This window comes from Stegostoma tigrinum, chromosome 13 (assembly GCF_030684315.1).
Source record: "Stegostoma tigrinum isolate sSteTig4 chromosome 13, sSteTig4.hap1, whole genome shotgun sequence".
In the NCBI taxonomy this organism is placed as follows: domain Eukaryota; kingdom Metazoa; phylum Chordata; class Chondrichthyes; order Orectolobiformes; family Stegostomatidae; genus Stegostoma; species Stegostoma tigrinum.
Window position 1 is genome coordinate 31,253,056 of NC_081366.1, and position 19,230 is coordinate 31,272,285.

The following is a 19,230-nucleotide window of genomic DNA, read 5'->3' on the forward strand; positions in this document are numbered from 1 at the left end:
CTCCAACCAGCTTAAAACTATGACCCTTCGTGTTAGCCATTTCTGCCCTGGGAAATAGTCTCTGGCTATCAACTCTGTCTATGCCTCTCATTATCTTGTATACCTCAATTAGGTCCCCTCTCCTCCTCCTTTTCTCCAATGAAAAAAGTCCAAGCTCAGTCAACCTCTCTTCATAAGATAAGCCCTCCAGTCCAGGCAGCATCCTGGTAAACCTCCTCTGAACCCTCTCCAAAGCATCCACATCTTTCCTATAATACGGCGACCAGAACTGGACGCAGTATTCTAAGTGCGGTCTAACCAAAGTTTTATAGAGCTGCAACAAGATCTCACGACTCTTAAACTCAATCCCCCTGTTAATGAAAGCCAAAACACCATATGCTTTCTTAACAACCCTGTCCACTTGGGTGGCCATTTTAAGGGATCTATGTATCTGCACACCAAGATCCCTCTGTTCCTCCACACTGCCAAGAATCCTATCCTTAATCCTGTACTCAGCTTTCAAATTCGACCTTCCAAAATGCATCACCTCGCATTTATCCAGGTTGAACTCCATCTGCCACTTCTCAGCCCATCTCTGCATCCTGTCAATGTCCCGCTGCAGCCTACAACAGCCCTCAATACTGTCAACAACACCTCCAACCTTTGTGTCGTCTGCAAACTTGCTGACCCATCCTTCAATCCACTCATCCAAGTCATTAATAAAAATTACAAACAGTAGCGGCCCAAGGACAGAGCCCTGTGGAACTCCACTCACCACTGACTTCCAGGCAGAATATTTTCCTTCTACTACCACTCGCTGTCTTCTGTTGGCCAGCCAATGTTGCGCAAATGTCCAGATGAGTGGACATTTCATGAAACTGGTCAACTTTTAGGGCATAATTCACAAAATTACTAAGTGTATACATTTAAATCAGAGTATTGTTCACATATCTCTATGGCCACTTTCATCATTGTTTTGTGCAAGTGGAACATTTCAATGTCAGTTGCAAAATGTTGTATTTTCCAAATTCACAATCATTTGTTGTGGTGATTACAGCCTGATCAAATGCATGCCAGTTCAGTAATTTCTCTTCTGGAAGTTTACAATCCAGGTGGTTGCATAGTTGTCAAATAAATGAAGGATTGCAGCAGTAATGGCAGCACTGCTTAAGCAGAACCCTTTCATCCAGAACATGCAATAACAATTTTCAACTAGATGCTGAGTCTGCAGTTTATTAAACTTGGCCTTTGCAAATTGCATTGCTTCAATTGTTCTTAAACAGCTTCTCTGAAAGAATTTGCATTGCACCGAGCAGTAGTCGATCAAAACATTAAAGCTTTGTGTTATTGCTCTTACTGAAAATGTCTTGTCAGCCATCTCATTTCATTCAGAAGTAAAAATGCCATTGCATCACACACTGGGAATTTGGCAAGTTCTTCAAATTCCCTTTCTTCAAGAATGGCCCATTGAATATTGTATGCAGTATTCTGAGATGCATTTCAATACTTGTGAAATTGTGACAGTTTCCATCCAACATCCATTCCAAAATCTTCTGTGTGAACAATGGATTGTTTTTCTGACAAATGTTTGATTTCACATCGCAATACTGCTGCTACTCCATTTTTCTTTACAAACGTAACAGAATCTCTTATGTAAATATCACCACCTTCTGTAAATTAAGGTCATTGTTAACATAGAATTGCTTTGATGCTGTTACAATGGAGACACTGTTGCAAGTTGTCAGTTTCAAACTTCTGGCAAAGACAGTATTGTAAACAACTTCAGATTCTGGTTGAAACTTGACATACAAATTCCAATATTTTTGCACTGAAATATCTGTACTTTAATCTATTATCAACTTATGGAAACATGATTTGTGCAATTCATCCAAAAGCTTACTGTATGGTGTAATGCATTTCACAAATACAAAGGTGTAATTCTTGCTGCGCCAGCTCTCAGGAATTGCTATATATCTTAGCACTTGATCATGACTGTCTTGCACAGATAGCATGGACTCATTCATCATTACTGCAAGGATTAATCAGAACTTTCACCATACTGGGTAGATCTTTTGCACTGTACACTCCACCCCCACCTCACAATCACCTGGTCTTCCAGTAAGCATTTTAAAAAATCTGCTTTTGTTGTGGTTTTGTAAACTAGAAACAAAATGCATGTACACTTGTTAGGTTGAAATGCCATTTTAGGTAGTCTAATTTTCAATGCTACCACTTTTTCCCAAAGCTGAACTCACCTTTGTCTTTGTTTTAGAGCAAACATTGCATGGGAAATCATCTGTTTCATAAGTGTAAATCTCATCAATTTGTCCTTGCTGTTCATTTATTGAAGATGGCATTTCAGGTTTGATGATCTCAGAAAGCCCTATATTTTTGAAATGCACACAGTATTTCTTTTTTACAGAGCCCAAAGATTTCTTTTGGATGTTGTTCTCTTGTTAAGTTTAAAATATTTTTTAAAGAACGTAAATAAAAAGTAACTTTCTATTTTACACTATGCCCTACTGGAATGCCTACTTGATTCCTAGACCTCATGCCACCTGATCCACCTGGGAACTGCTGTCTGTAAGCTGTAAACTCTCCACTCCTAGAACTTTTGGATTGTGGCCAGGCCTCTTCCCCCTCCCCAAAACTGCTTCCTTGTGCTAGACTTGCATTCAATTAAATGTTGGAGCTCTGATGCCATGGAACCTACTGCAAGAATACCAAGGACCAATCCTGATGGTTCAGAATTATTGGCACAGGCTTTATGGCCTTGGATTTCATGGTGGATCATGGATGTCAGCAGGGTTTTTCTTCCTGATGCATAGCCATGTACAGCTTGCTCATCAACACCTTCTCCAGGGCAATTAGGGATGGAAATGAATGCTTAGCCAACGTTGCCTACATCCCATGAATGAATAATAAAAATAAACTTTGAACTAGTGTATCACTCTTACAAATGTGGCCAAACAGCTTTTTGTTTACAATTTTAGCATGATTTTGCTACCCTATGCCTCTACTTATAAAGCTCAGGATCCCATATGTTGAAGGATACCCTCACACCACCCCAAGATTCTATTATTGCATCCTCTTTAAAATAAAAGCTAGTTGTACTGGAAGCATTCAACCTCAGTAATACACCACCACACTTTTCAAGTATACTATCCCAGGTCTTAATCTGACATGAAATCTCCCTGATGGTTCAGTGAGTAGCTGTGTCACATTGTACAGAACATTTCCCAGATGAATCCACAGTCTGTACTGAGCTCTTTATTCTCAGCTTGGGAAGTATTGACCACAGCACTGCTGGGGTAAGGAGGAGAAAATTGGCACAGATTTCCTTCTCTAATTGTGATGTTTCAATAATTCAATAATGTTTCAAGTGCACGCGTCTAGACTTTAGGCAAAGAGCAAGATTGGACTCAATGATAACACTCCAGTGATTTAATATCATTGCCCATCATTGTCAAGACTTGCATCTGAATGTAGGTAATAACCATCAGGAGGGGGGGAAGAGAAAATTGGCAAGAGAAAATACGTAGTTTTATTGAACTTGTGCCAGAGAAGGAGCAAATTTGTCAAATCTGCATCTATCATCTTCACATTAATTACAATGAACACATTGTACAGGAGGTTTTATTGCTACTATAAATGCATTAGAAACATAGACCTCATTAAAACATAGAGAAATACCTGTTTATGGAGTTTGATAGACATGAGTGTTCAGATGATTCTGTCTGTTCCTTTGGTATGTGCTATTGGGTGGCTTATCAGCTACTGAAATTCTGTTTAAAACCAATTATCATTTTTCCACTGGTCTGAAAAACAAGTCACAAAGCTTTCAAGCACTGCAAATGTAAGTTTGTGCTTTCTGTACTCTCCATGGAGCATGATCGCCTGCACATCAATATACTAAAGATGCTAAAAAGTCAAAATCTAGAGAATCATAATACAGTGAAAGAGACAAATAATAGCATGCAATATGGATGTGGAACCAGCCTCCGAGGACTCAGGGATGTTGCATTCTATGTACATAGTCGACAAACATTCAGTTGTTACAGAACCAAGTCCAGAAGAGAAAGAGTAAGGCTAAAACAAAAGAAGAAATTGAAAAATAAGGCAAAAGGAAAGCCAAAGACAAAGAAAATTTGGATGGAGAAGAGCAGAGATTGAAAGAAACACCCACACACATGAGTTATAATGGTATATTTAAATTATTGAATAAGTATGTGACTAATTTGTGCTCATCATAAATTTACTCTGGAGAATATCAGAAATTGTGAAATAATTAAATACCATTATTATTAAACAACTAATTTACTATCTTGATCTGCATATGTATCATTTTAAAATTACTACAGGTACATGGGATACTTTGAAGTTTTAATTCAGGTTATGCTTTGGTTTCAGTTATAATGATGTTTTCTCTCAAATATTTAACAAAAGCCAGAGTTTGGTTGCAGATAGAAAGCAAAGTTTGCATTTTTATGAAGTTGATATTTTCTCCTGCAAAACACAGTAAACAACTCTGCAGAAACTTGTTGACAATAATCGTTGCACCCCTTGTTATCTAATGATCTCTTTGTTCTGAGAAGTTAACATCTTGCGTATTTTCCATTATGATGCAAGGGACTTTATTTCTCTTTAGATTGTGAGACTTCTTAAAAAACTCAAGTTCAATACTGAATTACAAAGCAGAAGTCAAACGTGCTGAATCAATACAGGTGTGCATTGGAATAGCTCACCTAAAAGGATGCAGTATTCCATTGCCAGATGTGATTGTTGGTCTGATTTGAAATATGTTTGGTCTATGTCTGGACGCCATACAGATAATATATTTAGGAGTTTTTGTGGTGCAGTGCTAGTGACCCTGCCTCTGCCAAATGATTTGGGTCAAATACCATGTGCTCCAGAGGTGTATAATAATTTTCTGGACAGGATGATCAAAATGTTTAAAGGCACTAAGTGCCCCAAATGGAAAGTCATAAGCTTGCTCAAAATTGAGGTTGAGCTTCATTGACATTTTGTGCACCTGCAGTTGTCACTTGTTACACTTCTACAAGCTGTTCATACATTGCAAATGCCAAAGTCAGGCAATTTGCAATGCTGACATTGATGATGTCCATCAAGAAAGAAGTTGGAATAGACAGTATGGTAGACTCCTTGTTATCTCAGACTCCAGCATCGGCAGTTCCTACTATCTCACGGTAGAGGAGTAGGAGTTTTGAAGTAGGATCACTGGACCTGATAGGTTAGCTCTGATTTCTCTCCACTGATGCTGCCAGATCTGATGACATTTTCCAGCAATTTCTGTTTTTGCTTCAGACTTCCAGCATCCATAGTTCTTTTTTTTATCTAGAGAAATAGGAATTGGGATGGTATGGGTACTGTACTGCTTGTGGATATAGGGGAGCACTCCTGCTGTTATAGTTCTTCATCAACTGTTTGGCATTTTGGGTGCTTATTGTCAATATCAAGATTGGGCATGCAATGATAGCACCTTCTACTTTTTACATAAAAAGTGCTTTACGATCCATGCCATAACATCTAATTGTAAAATTTCATTGTCAACAGTTTTAAAACCTTTTGAACAAGGTTACTAATTTGGCTTCAAGCTAAAGGCATGTTTATTCTTTGAAGATATACCAAATCAGCAACTATCAGAAATTGTCTAAATTAATTTCAGTTTGAATTGCCCTAGTCTATTGATTTATCACTGTGTTTAAATTCAACAATGTATATACTATTGACATCAGCAAATTTCTGACATTGTTGTGACCTTGCAAACAATGAGTAAATGCTGATTCTACAGATATGGTCAGTGAAGTGAATAGGTGACAAGCACATAGTTCTTTTAAATTGAGTGTAGTGTGTAGACTTTCTGCCTTTTTTCAAAGAATGCTATGGGATCAGCTGTGTCCATTGCATTGGCTATAGAAAATGGAAGGGGAATGGATTTACAATATTTAGTCAAAAAGAGAACTGAAGTGAAAGTGAAAAATTGCCACAGTGCTGTCAGCCTGGATTATGTGATCACATCGCCGAAGTGAGGCTTGAACCCATAACCTTCTGGCATAACAGCAAGAGTTCAACTATTAATCTGTGACTGACAGCAAAGTAGTACAACTTCCAATCGACATTAGTCTCAGACTACTCAAAATTTGTATTCAGAATCATTATATCTCACTAGGAGAAGAAAAAAATTGAACAGTCTGTTCTGGTTGTTTCAATAGGTCAATGGATACCGGAGTAAACTGCTGTATTATTAAAATGCCCAGAGAAGTTTTCTGAATTAATATATTGAAGGTGTGTTCTCAATTACTATTGACCTAGTTTAGCTGCACATCTTGGGTGTGCAACTGATCAGTCATAATACCAGTCAAAAAGCAGTTGGCATTTTATTGCATTTCATACTTAGCAGGTGATATTTCATTGCAATGGTGAAGGAAAGGGAAAATGGATATAAAAGGTATATGAATTAAAACATTTATAAACAAAATAAAGTTAGATTTCAGAGTTACTAATCTTATATTTTAAAAGAGGTTAAGTACAGATGATCTAAGAATAAAATGCTACTTGAACAAGTTTATTTAGGTATTGTTTCTGCCTGATTGGAAACATACTTATTATTTAAATCTGGCTGTGCTACAGATTTGAAAGCATATGGCCTATGTGGCAAGACTCCTGAACCAGCAACCTTGATTAAGTGTCTAAGGAAACTAATTCAAGTTTCACCACCATAGCTGGGGAATTCACATATTACATTTAAATAAATCTGGAATGAAAAATGAGTATCAGTACTATGAATTTACTGGGTTTTCTTAAGAACCTACCTGATTCACTTATTTATGTCATGCATGGAAGAAAATCTGCCATCCTTAACTGGTATACAGATGATTCCAACACATAATAATGTATGGACTCTTAACCAACTTCTTTGAAATGGCTTAGCAAGTCACTTAGTGTCATAGAATCATAGAGATGTACAGCACAGAAACATACCCTTCAGTCCAACTCATCCATGCTGACCAGATATCCTAGATAAATGTAGATCTATTTGCCAGCATTTGGCCCATATTCCTCTAAATCTTCCCTATTCATCCAGATGCCTTTTAAATGTTGTAATTGTACCAGCTTCCACAACTACCTCTGGAAGCTTGTGGCGTACACGTATCACCCCTTGCATGAAAAGGTTGCCACTTAGGTCATTTTTAAACCTTTCCATTTTCCGTTCTCACCCTAAACCTATGCTCTCTAGTTTTGGACTCCACCACCACCATGAAAAGACTTTGACTATTTACCTTATCCCTGCCCCTCAATTCCTAAACCACTGTAAGGTCACCTCTTGGCTGCCCATCGTCCAGGGAAAATAGCCCCAGCCTATTCAGCCTCTCCCTATATCTCAAACCGTCCAAACCTGACAAAATCCTTGTAAATCTTTTCTGAACTCTTTCAAGTTTCACAACTTCCTTCCTGCAGCAGAGTGACTGGAATTGAACCCAGTATCCCAAAAGTGGTGTAACCAATGTCCTGTACAATCACAGTATGACCTCCCATTTCCTATACTGGTTCTATTTCTATTTGCCACCTTCTCAAGGATAACTTAGGATAGAAAATAAATGTTAACCTTGCTAGTATGCCCACATCTGATAACTTCCTTTAAGAAATTGCTGACTAGACAATAAGTAAATTAATTGGTCATTAAAGTTGCCTAGGGCTCCTAGTCATGCATCGTGTCCATCAAGGGCTGCTAAAGCTGGATTGATTTGTATGCTGGCTTGGGAAATCTCTGGATCTGGCTGGAAAGACGACCCACCTGAATTGTAGAATTGGGTGACCTTCCCTGTTCCGAATCACATCTATTAATGGTGAATTGGGATGGTATGGTAAAAGTGCTGGCATTGTAATCTGCATGAGTTATGAGAGAGAGAGAGATTGAAAATTAACAGTCAATGGAGTTGTAGGAAAAGATAATATATTAATAATAAGATACTATAGCTGCATTCACTCAACTTGCTCGCAGCAGACTGTGGTTAAGCCGCTTGTAATATTAATAAACTGTAAGGTTGGGCTGAGATCTGTGGGTGATTCATCTGACTTCATCACGAGAAAAAAAAGCAATAAATTATGTGTTAACACCAAATGAGAGGATCTACTTTTGATGTAAATACCGCTCTTGGAATTTTCTGTGTTCATTGTCTAATAGTTATGATCGATAAATGCAATGAACATCTCGAAGTTAATTCCCAACCTCCACTCCCGTCCCTCCACCCACCTATCCTGGGAAATTTATTCACTTAGAACATTTGCGTGCAATGTATTTTTTTTGTATCTTCTATTTTACTTTGCTGACATCCTTGAGTAAGCCTTGCTTTAAGGCATAGACATAAGGCTGTCGTGAAGTAGACCACACAGAACACTGCGTGAGGTGGAGGTGGTGTCAGTCGGTGTAGGTACCAGGTAAATTTTCATTTCCACAGCAACAAAACCTGCTCGTTATGTGCCAATTCCCTCGGCTCGCGGTTTTGTTGAATTTCTTGACTGTTAACAAATGATCATCTTTTGCCTTGTACAAATTCGCTTATGAAGTCGCTTGACATCCAATGGTGAGGAAATAATTGGTAACAAAGATGGACGAAAATGAATACAAGAATGCTAACACATAACATCACTGTGAGCATGGATATGCTGGTCGTAATTATTAAAGCAAAAGGCGCAAAAGTAAAAATGGGAAATCAATGCGAATTTAAAAAACAATCGGAAAGACATGTTCAAATAGTGCTAGCAACTATTCAGATTAAAACAAAAACTATTTTGCAGTGCAGTTCTCGTGCCGATGCTGGTTTTGCAGAATTAAAGCCAAATATGGCCTATACTTCACAAATCAAAATGATAGCAGATACAACAGGTTTGAAGCAGAACACCTCCGTTCCTCCGCAAAAAAAAAGACCGTGATCTTCCAGCTGCCGATCACTTCAACACATCACCCTATTCCCTGGCCAACATTTCTGCTTCAGGCTTGCTGCAGAGCTCCAGCGAAGCTCAGTGCAGGGTGAAAAAGCAGCACCTCCTTTTCCGCTTGGGATCTCTACAGCCTTGTGGAGTCAATATCAAGTTCAACAACTTTAGGGCTTGTTGCGCCTTCTCCCGTGTCCTAATCCCAACCCCCACACACCAGGCCTTGTTGTCACATGGTCTGCTATTACACACTACCTGTTGGTAGCCACAAATAGCCACCCATGAGCAGCTACTCATTCTCTTAGGCTGACTGTTATCCACTCCTTTGGCCGACTGTTTTTCTCCCTCTTTGGGCTCTATCTCCATCCGTCGTTTACTCCTTAACCCCGTCTCTCTCACTACCTTCTACATAAAGCCCCCCAAACTTTTTCCCAGCTGCCACCAGTTCTGAGGAAGGGTCACTGAACCCAAAACGTTAACTTTGATTTCTCTCCACAGATGCTGCCAGACGTACTGAGATTTTACAGCAATTTCTGTTTTTGTTCTCTTGATGGAGATGTGATGATGTTCAAGTCTTTTGGAGAGATATTTACATCGTGGATCATAATAAATAACCAGAGCGCCTTGTGCATTTATTGGCAGGAGCCCATTGATTGTACCGCACTGTTTCATTCTCTCTGGAACACATTACTTCACACGTTAGTGCATAGCACGAGTTCACTCTTCAATCCTTCCCACAGATATTCCTATTACTCACCAACAGCGGCAGAACAACCTTCAATCCTTTCCTGCAGATATTTCTAATACCCTACAATAAGCAGCAGAATAATCTCGTGATCGTATCTGCTTTCACCGCCTTCCTTCCCATCCCAGCAGCTGTCAGCTCAACATATCTGAAATCCCAGGAAGTCAAGAAAACGAATTTATTCGTTACAAAATACGATACTCTTGGCATCCTTCAGCATTTGCACATGGCCTACACTCGTCTTTCTCTTCTGTCGCTGACAAACAAAATTCTGAAAAGTACCAATAAGCGGTTTAAACAAAGAAACTTTGACACCCTGACATTTACGCTGTTTTTCTTGGGGTTAGGGACGAAATAATCGTGGTAACACTTTTGGAGTGCTGTAGGCAGAGTTGTGTCTCCAACTTTTACTGGTAGGGCAGAGCAAAACTTTTGAAAATAGGTACATAGTTATATATTGTAAATACTCAGTTAAATAAAATGATCGTTTATTTTAGTTAGGGCAGCGTTGACTACAGCTTTGTAACTGCAAGTTTTATTTACAAGATTTAACATAAATTAAGGCATTTTAGAAAACCCTGACAGCGATATTTCTCTTGTGATGTGTAGTCATCAACCGATATAATGCTGGGATTGAGGTGATGTGTTCCATACGTAAACCTACGGGCCGTCGTTTATTAACACAAGAACGCCAAAAGCACATTGTTTTCTATGTACAAGTAACACGAAGCGTAATTTTAAAGTACACTGACCGGAATGAGAGTGCCCAATCGGTTTGCCTCCCTGATAAAAAGAGTCTTACACTGGTTACGTCATGGTGTCAAAACAGTTGCAGTCTGAAGAGAGAGAGAGAGAGAGAGAAACCATACTAAATATAAAAAGCTCCCAGAAGATCCAACAGAACGTAAGGGCATCCTTAAAACAAACAGCGTGGCTGAAGTTCCGCCAAGTTCTGAACAAAGCCCGGGCGCGTGAGACTATCCACCAAATATGATCTCACACCAGCTGGCTACAGCGCATTTTGGGAATCAGACTGGGAACCAACTCCCAGGTTATCCATTCAGTTTGCCGGTCATGCGCCCGCAATGTAAGAGAATAACAGCAGACAGTGAATCAGATTTATTTGTCATTTCCAGATTTGAAAGTTGCTTTTACTACACCGCAGAAAGTCTACGTGTAAAGCATGAAATAAGGGACTCTTAGATGGATCGGAATTACATTAGACCAAACAGAATGGAACTCGGATGCTTTGGGAAGGGTAGGGTGTATGCAAAATTGCTATCGAAAAATCTGGGAAGTATCTTTTGTCAGGTTGCACTTAGTTTGATTTTTCTCTAAAATTCAAAACTCGAGTCAATTGCTATCAATGTTCAAAGTGTGTATCAAATACTGTATGTGCAAGTAGAATTGAGCACTGTTGTGTTCTGATGTGTTTACAGCGTGTGTTCCAGATACACCGGTAATTGATTTACTTTCAATCAACTGCAATGTCTTTGGCTTTCATGTTTATTGCGGCGTTAGCCTTCTTCCTGCGTCTCAGTTAATTGTGTATCTTTATCAGCCATAATTATTTCAATTTTATGCCCCAATAGTTATAAGTCCAGTTTTTTAAATGTTATTGCAGTGTTGCTAATGCAGTATTTTAAAAAAAAAGTCTTAGGAAATAAAAATAGTAACATTCGTGTTTAAATTATGCAGTTACCAGTGGAACGTTGTCACATGGTGCTTACCTGCTAATTCTTGCAGACGATCGTAAATATTTTAAAGCAATAAGTAACATGAATATTAACCAGTGACCAAACCTGGGTTCCAGTTACATTTCTGGGGGAATTACAGTAATAAACGCTTTTCAAATCGTTACAATGAAATCACAATTATAAATGCTACCACCAAGGTAGGAAGGGACACTGGGAATTGCAATCGGCGTCGCCAACGGAAGAGAGTTCACGATCTGATTTCAACGGAGGCATCTGCTGATTATTTGCCTGATTATGGTGTTCCAGTGAAGTACGCGAGTCGCGTTGCTGAATTAAATGCACAATTTCAATTTTGTTGTGCTAGGGTCCTTTGAAGGAAGCGAGATCATTCGACACTGTAATCACGGCCGTACCTAACAGAGTGTATGTACGAAATCCTTTACTTGTCGCTGTAATTAATATCATTAGCAGAATTCCTACTGGAATTTGTAAATTGGTGGCTTGCGATCGAAACTAAACGACATTTGAAATATTGACCATTTCGAATTGAAGACATATCGAAGACAGATGACGATATCCGATTTATTAGTATACGTGAGATAATGATACAGAACAAGCCATGTGGATTAAATCCGTAATAGATTTGTTAGCTCAGAGACGATTTACTTTTGATGGAAATTATTCAACGTGACTTCGTTTAATAAAACAAAAGCAAACAAAAAATATTTAATTAAATGTGTTTGGAAAAGAAGACAATTGCTGGATTCAATTGTTGTAGCAGGTTGATGTGGATTAATTTCGGGGACCAGAACATATCAAATGTTCTTGAAGGTCTGGCAGCGATTTAGAAATAAATACCAACAGCTCCTGCAGGTGTAAACATCACAGCGGCTGTAATATGCCGACCGAGCGTGCTGTGTACACGCGCAACATTAAGGAATCCAAGGCGTGGTTCTCCCCACCCCATTTAGAATCCTATTTTGGGCATTTTGCGGTGTAGTAATCGGATTAAATTTTTTTTTAGTTAACAAGCGAGTGCACTTTGGCAGCCAAATCGGTGACATTAACCAAAGCTGCTCCTGCTGGCTGGGTCAAGACGCACTTTTTAACAAGCATTTCACAACACAGCAAATCGAAGAAACTATAAATAAAACAAAATACGCGAGCACACACAAAAACAAATTAAAACTTTTATGTGTAGAAAGGCATACGATATTTAAACATGCACGTATACCGATGCCAATCTTGATAAAATTACCGAGGTACAACAGGAATCAAGTGCACCAAATAACAAATCAGAATATTCTTTTCAGACAAGTCAACGGTGGCAATGTTTATGTGAATTGACTGTAAAACTCCCTTCTCTTCAGACTTCTCTAGCTTGCACGTCTGAGTTTCCATCGTTAACATTCCAACATAGTATAGCCGGAGATCTTGTCCGCTCTCCCTTGCCTTTATTATTAATCCGATTCAATATTCAATCACCAAAGATTGTTCGATCCGATTCAAATCTCTAAGCAAGGGCCAATTAAAAATTCGTTTCGGCGAGTTATCGAATTTGAGGACAAATGGTAGAAATGATTAAAATCTGGAAATGTCTAAGACTTGTTCTAGAGCCGGCCTCGCTTGTACACATTATTTGTTTCACTTTAACTGATTATACAGACTACTTCCAACATTTTATTTAGAATATTAAGCAACGCTGAGCCAGAAATTGACCCTATTTAAAGAATTACAAAAGAGAAGGAAATAAATATCCTTAATTTGAAAACAAGCAGATATTCCCCAGAGGCCACTTTGATTTGGATCGTTTTAAACGCACTCATAGTCTGTAACTTACCCTCCCCCTCGAACTTACACAGGATTTTTTTTGTGCTTCTGGTCACAGTTCTGGCAGCTCCCAGGGCACTGCAGAAAGTGCGCCCTCTTACTAATAAACCATCGCCATTTGACGGGTCCATCCTGCCCCAGGCCGATAATTCAAACTGGAACCCAAAGGAAGACACATCTCTCCACTGTAACCGTCTGTAATTATTACCAGTGACTTTCCCACTCTCAGTTTGGCAGTAATTGGTTCACTAAAGTCTTCACATCTAACACAGCCCAATGCAGAGGCGAAGTGTTATCTTTGTTTATAAACAAAAAAGAAAGAGAAATATACATTGGCCAAACTTCTGTTCGTATTTTCTAACATGCAACTGTGTTTTTTTAAAATAATCTCCCTTATCTTCTGAGATTAATATCAAGGAGGGACATAGTGCTAACCTTTCAATTTTCGTGGAAATACATTCTAAAACAGCAAGAACAACTAGTTGCACAGATCACGACATGAAATAATACAATGTATTTCTGCTTTTTTTAACCAGCACCCAGCCTTTCATTTCACCAGAAATCTGAAAATAAAACAGTGCAAAAATTTCGCAGATATTGTATAATGGAAGGAATTTACTCATAATTACGAACTCAATGAGAACAATTCATTGGCATTCCAGGCAGTTGCTTCAACAGAAACATTTCACCGGCGTGTTCGGTTCACAGAGGTTACTGACAAAGGGCGTAAAACTAATTCTGTAGTTCCAAACGAATGGAGTAAAGAAAATAACTCAGGAGATATCATCGCCGACCTTCTTATGATCGCGCCCGTAACTGGAAGAAATCAAACTGGGATGTTATTGTGAATTCATAATTTATAGACACTTGGAGAAACCACTCGATCTTGTCAACACAAAGATGATCCCAGCGCATATTGAAAGATTAGCTGCACTGTCCTTGGGTCAACCTGTCGTTGTGGACGGCTGGAAGAATTACACTGAAGTGCCAGAAAAACGGGCTGCGTGTTGAATTTTCAAAACCCCCATTTTCATTGAAAAATTTTCAACCCCGACTGATCGAAGATAACGGGAAGGGCTCAATAAATAGGCGCGCTGCAACCTATTTAACACTTCCAAACATTTCCCACCGTACCTCCTCTGTAAGGGAGATTTAATGCGTCTCTGCGCCAGTCTGACTTTACAATGAAGTTAAATTCGGCTAAGAAATCCAGGATAGCAACTGGAAAGAGTAAACGCAGACCCCGCCACTTTGCAAAACGTGGCGGTGTGCAAACAACTGTAACGGCTGGAGAATTTACCTTCTGTAAAACGTCCATACAAAGGAGTAGAACACGAAACAAGATGGAAAAGTTACCAATTAAAAACAAGTGACGTTTACCCCCACATTCTCAACGTTATAAAGTGCCATGTTATTTCGGGTGGGGTCTGGGGAAAGGGAACCGATACAACATAAGGTTATGTTACATATAAGCACTCACCCTGACTTGCAGGCTGAGGTGAATCTCCTCCGGTTTGCCTCCTCCAAAGGCCAGCGTTGCTCCAACACAAATTTTAACAGAACAATTCGATCTGGCGCCGACTGTCAGTAATCCTTCACAGCTGCTTTGGAGTCTCCCACCACCAATACATCCCCCACCCCTTCGTCCCATCACCCCATCCCCGCCTATAGACTTCATTTCTTAAACGTTTTCCTTTTAATCCTAAAACTGAAATTCAATCTCTTAAAAAATCAGGTGCCTGGCCGCGGGGCGCTCGGGATTTATGCCACTCCTCTCCTCTCCCCCTCCACCACCCTTTTTTCTTTTAGCTTTGGTCAGTTTAAGGCTTGAACCTACTGGTAATAATCCCGATGTTGCTTTACCTGTAAGCCATTGTTAATGGGTTCACAGAAGCTCAGAAAGTGCCGCAGCAAATAACGGGGCGAGCCTTCCAATTGCATTTGGGATGTGATTAGGAAGCTTAACAGAGGCTATTTGCAGACCTCCCTGGGTAACCCCCCAGACAACACACCACAAACAGTCTAACACATGTTTTTCTCAGCGTCAAACCCCACATTTACATTGTATTGCTTTACTCCAAACTCTCTGTCTATATTTATCATATATTTACTTTTATAATTTGGTGCTTAATTTGTGCTGTGTAATTTCGTATCTAATAATTCCAATCGGTTTTGCAAAATCAGAACTTTAAACAGGCCTAGGAGGAATACTCAGGTTAATATTTCTCGATTGAATTAGAGTGATATATTCTGCAAAACAAAACACCTCCAGCCGACCAGTTAATTAAACGGTCAGGTTCATGTAAAAATGATTTTCAGGAAAAAAATTCTAATGCATTATTTTCTTGGCCTTAAGAATAATGAAGAAAACCCAACAGAACGGATATAGGTTTGGGTGTGGGGCATTTTCTAATAAATTAGTTCAATTGAACCGTTAAGACGTTAAATTGTGCGCGAGTTAAAATTTGACATCGATGAATGGGGCAGAACAAATCATTTCTCTGCATCAACACGACAGTCGAACCATATCCTTTGAAAGAAAAACCTGTTGAGACTAAATTGCATGCAGCGTCCCATTATTATTTACAATGTCCATACGAATAACCTGCATTTCTGATACTAGAACATGGGGTTTAGATAATACTTCAATGTCATCTTCAACATGCCGAATCTTCATTGCATCCGAGTACATCATCTTCCTATCTTAGACTCACCAGGATTCCAATTTCTGCTGGGCCTAGCAAGTTAACTCATCTCCTGAACCGAAAAATAACTCCCTGCTGGAATTTTTCCTTTTCATCTGTTTTCATTTTTTAAGCTTTCCTGGGACATTTGATGATGGCGAGAGGTATGGCCACTAGATTTCTAAAAGTATTACATTTGTTTGTGATTGGACTCGCTGTTAGTCGGTCACGGCTTTATATTCACACATTTGCAAATTCGTATCGTTTTCCAAAGGCTTGTGGGCGCCGAAATATTTGAAAGCTCCCTTCTTACAAAATGTAATACAAGATTACAACTAGGGCCGTGAAATTTATAAATAGAACACATACAAAATGCAGTCTGTGCCCATCGATCACCACGGTTAGAATAGAAATAGCTTAATAGCTTAATGATATGCCCGCCCAAAAAAACCCGATTCAAGAAGATGTGAATGACTATGACTATAGACTGCAGGTAACTCTTTGAGCTAGAACTTGCTAATATAGTATTTTACCTGTTCTGAGCGATGAGCGTGGTGGGTATGGAGAAAAATCAATTAGCCCAAGTAATTTTCTTTTAAATGTTTTCAAATTTTATTACAGCAATCTACACTGTACAACCCTGCTTCCGAGATGCCACCAGGAAAAGAAATCAACCGTCATTTTGGACAGTGACCGGAAGTGAAAAAAACAGTAAAGATAAATCAGCCTGAAAACACATATTAGGTACTATTTATACTCTCCGTTGCCTTTTTAAAAAAATGTCAATCCATTCAAAAGCCATTCTAGGTTAAAAACAATCGATTTGTAACATGCCTTTGTTAAAAAAATCGAGTTATTTTCATTTTGGGGCGAAATAATCGCAGTGTAGAGGTAGCTTTTTTTTCTTGCTGCTGAGTTAGAAATGGAAGTAATTTCGAACATTCCTTCATCTGGGGTACAGCAATAGACATGCATCCTTTTTGTTTGTTTAAATCGTTTTAAAACTTTATATTTTCAATGTATTGCAACGTTTAACAATAATATAATTGATTTCTATATATACACAAATCCACTTTCGATTGTTCAGTAATGAGTAAACTTAAGCTGAGAAAATCTGTCAAGGATACCGAACTACAGCACCCAATGATTTTTTTTAAAATCGCACTCAAGTTCTTGCAATTAAATATGTTTTTTTTTGAAATTGGACAGAATCGTGGTTGACATCCAGGAGAGCGGCAACTCGCATACGCCATTAGCATGTTGCAATGAAATCCTGTTTAGTGGAGTTTTCCTTCCTCTCTGTGAGATTGAATGAAACGTCCAGTTATTTTGCATATTACACGGGTCTGTCCACTGCATATTGACATGCATTAAGACTGGACCCTGGATTCTGCAAACTGCTGTATCCAAAACTGCTATGCTGTTTAGGTTTCAGTCTGAGACCAGCAAGTCCAGGGTTACAACTGTCCCGGTAAACGTAAGGAGGAGCCGGCGATGCATACGGACAGGCAGCCGAGGACATGGCTGAATTGAGAGTGGAGCTGTTGAGATTATTAATGTTACTGAGGCTCGAGCCTGGCATTCCTGGTACAGCCGAATGCACCATAGTGGACTGCATTGTCATGGAGGAGATGGTGCTCGGAGCAGAGAACATGGATTGAGAAGACAGTGGGTTCATGGAGCTGAGAAATGGAAAGCTTTTGGATGACAGTGGGCCTGGGGCCAGGCTCTTGGCCGCCCAGTTGTTGTAGCTGTAGCCGGCGTACATGTCATCGTAAGGCTGCATCAGGCCGTTAAACTGCGGCATAAATCCATTCTTACACAGGTCCACCTGCTGGTTGCGTTCCCTCTTTCTCCATTTTGCTCGGCGATTCTTAAACCAAACCTATGGAGGAAGGTAACGGCCGGAGAGAATTAAAACCAAAACCACTATGCGGCATCCATTTATACTGTGCGAGGATATCTCCCGTACAAAGCAGCGAGCAACTGCAAACTAGCTCTGTTAGCTAGAATTGCCGAAATTGCAGAAAGCAATCACAAAGATTTTGGAAATTCAGTTTCAAATTGTCTGAGCAGAGATTTTAAACGCATTCACAGCATCTCTTTATATGATCATGTTATGGTCGCGTAGTATTAGTGTGGACGCTCCAGATTAAGAAATTGTACAGACTGTGACAGTCAAATTGTAGAAATCATCAGGTTAAACCTGTCAATTTGAAACCTTTCGTGATAGTAATAGCTGCGAACTGATGTTCGTTTATTTCTGTGCAATTCGACATTCCATTCAATGTACTTTTAACATTTTAAAATAAAAGTCTATCTACCATACGTTTGTTTTTCATTCTCATTTTCTTGTTTAGAAAGGTATGTACATTGCTACCTGTGATCTGATCTATTATAGATCGAGTTTATTCTGATAAGTAACGAAATGATTGATTCTGGATGTCACTAAAAAGATTTAATAAGCATCCTGAAAAAAAACAGTCCGCTATCTCATCTGAAATCTTCTGCGTGGTCGATTGATTTTGTTTCACTCCTCTGAAAGGAGGGCACTGTAGGTTCATAGGTATTATCCTTCCATCAGCTAGTATTGCTAAAAACGATGCACGACTGAGAAAGTTACGTTTGTTTCGTGAACAAAAATTTTCTCCAAAATAAAATTATTTGTGAAACACAATGATTTCTTTTTATTGACAATCGCCTCACGGGACAAAATAACCTAAGAGTCCCCACTGGTGGAACAGTCTATTTACTTCAGTTACAATCACATTTCCTTATCTAAATGAGATAAGAGCAAAACTACACAACCAACAGGGGCTCTTGTGCCATTGAATGATAGTGTTTTCCATGAATGCCGTTGTAAAGTGCATTAATGTAGAAATTACACGAATGGTTACAGAACTCTTTTCAATCTACTTTGGTGTTCTGTTATTATTACTAAAATAAATGACATTCAATTTAACGGGATAATTAGCAGTTGAGGGCATGTTATAAGATTTCGTAATAGCAGGGTTACCTCGAATTAGAACAAAAAAATTGTCTAACTTTACTGCTTGGAAAAGATTAGACAATGGGACTATTGTCAGTATTTCGCGGGAAAACACACTGAGAAATATATAGGTGCTCATTACCTGCTTTCTAACACAGTTTGTTTCTTTGGTAATGACTGGAACTGCCGTGAGCAATATGTTTGGTTTTTAGGTATATATATATATATATATATATCTAAAGCAGTACTTTCTTTTATCTATCTGTAGAGCTGACACGGCAAATGTCTCGAATACATTAAAACTTGTCTGGTTACCAGTCAACAGTGTTCTCAGGGGCAAACATGCCA

At 39.0% G+C, this 19,230-nt stretch overlaps 1 protein-coding gene and 1 long non-coding RNA gene across 8 annotated transcripts in view; both read right to left on the bottom strand.

Annotated features, from left to right (window-relative positions):
* Nucleotides 1-3,578: 3,578 nt before the first annotated feature.
* LOC125458295 (uncharacterized) lies at nt 3,579-14,803 on the bottom strand. Its single transcript, XR_007248801.2, has 4 exons — nt 14,690-14,803; nt 10,435-10,518; nt 7,796-7,887; nt 3,579-3,797 (listed from the first exon to the last, which is right to left on the bottom strand). It is a non-coding gene; the product is annotated as an uncharacterized LOC125458295 (long non-coding RNA).
* A 1,697-nt stretch (nt 14,804-16,500) lies between these two features.
* The window catches only part of pitx1 (paired-like homeodomain 1), a 45,032-nt gene continuing 42,302 nt past the window's right edge, over nt 16,501-19,230 (bottom strand). For all 7 annotated transcript variants that reach the window (XM_048543466.2, XM_048543467.2, XM_048543468.2 and 4 more), the window contains one exon: nt 16,501-17,778. In XM_048543466.2, the coding sequence (XP_048399423.1) occupies nt 17,230-17,778 (549 nt within the window). In that variant the 3' untranslated portion in view covers nt 16,501-17,229. The remainder of the gene's footprint in view (nt 17,779-19,230) is intronic.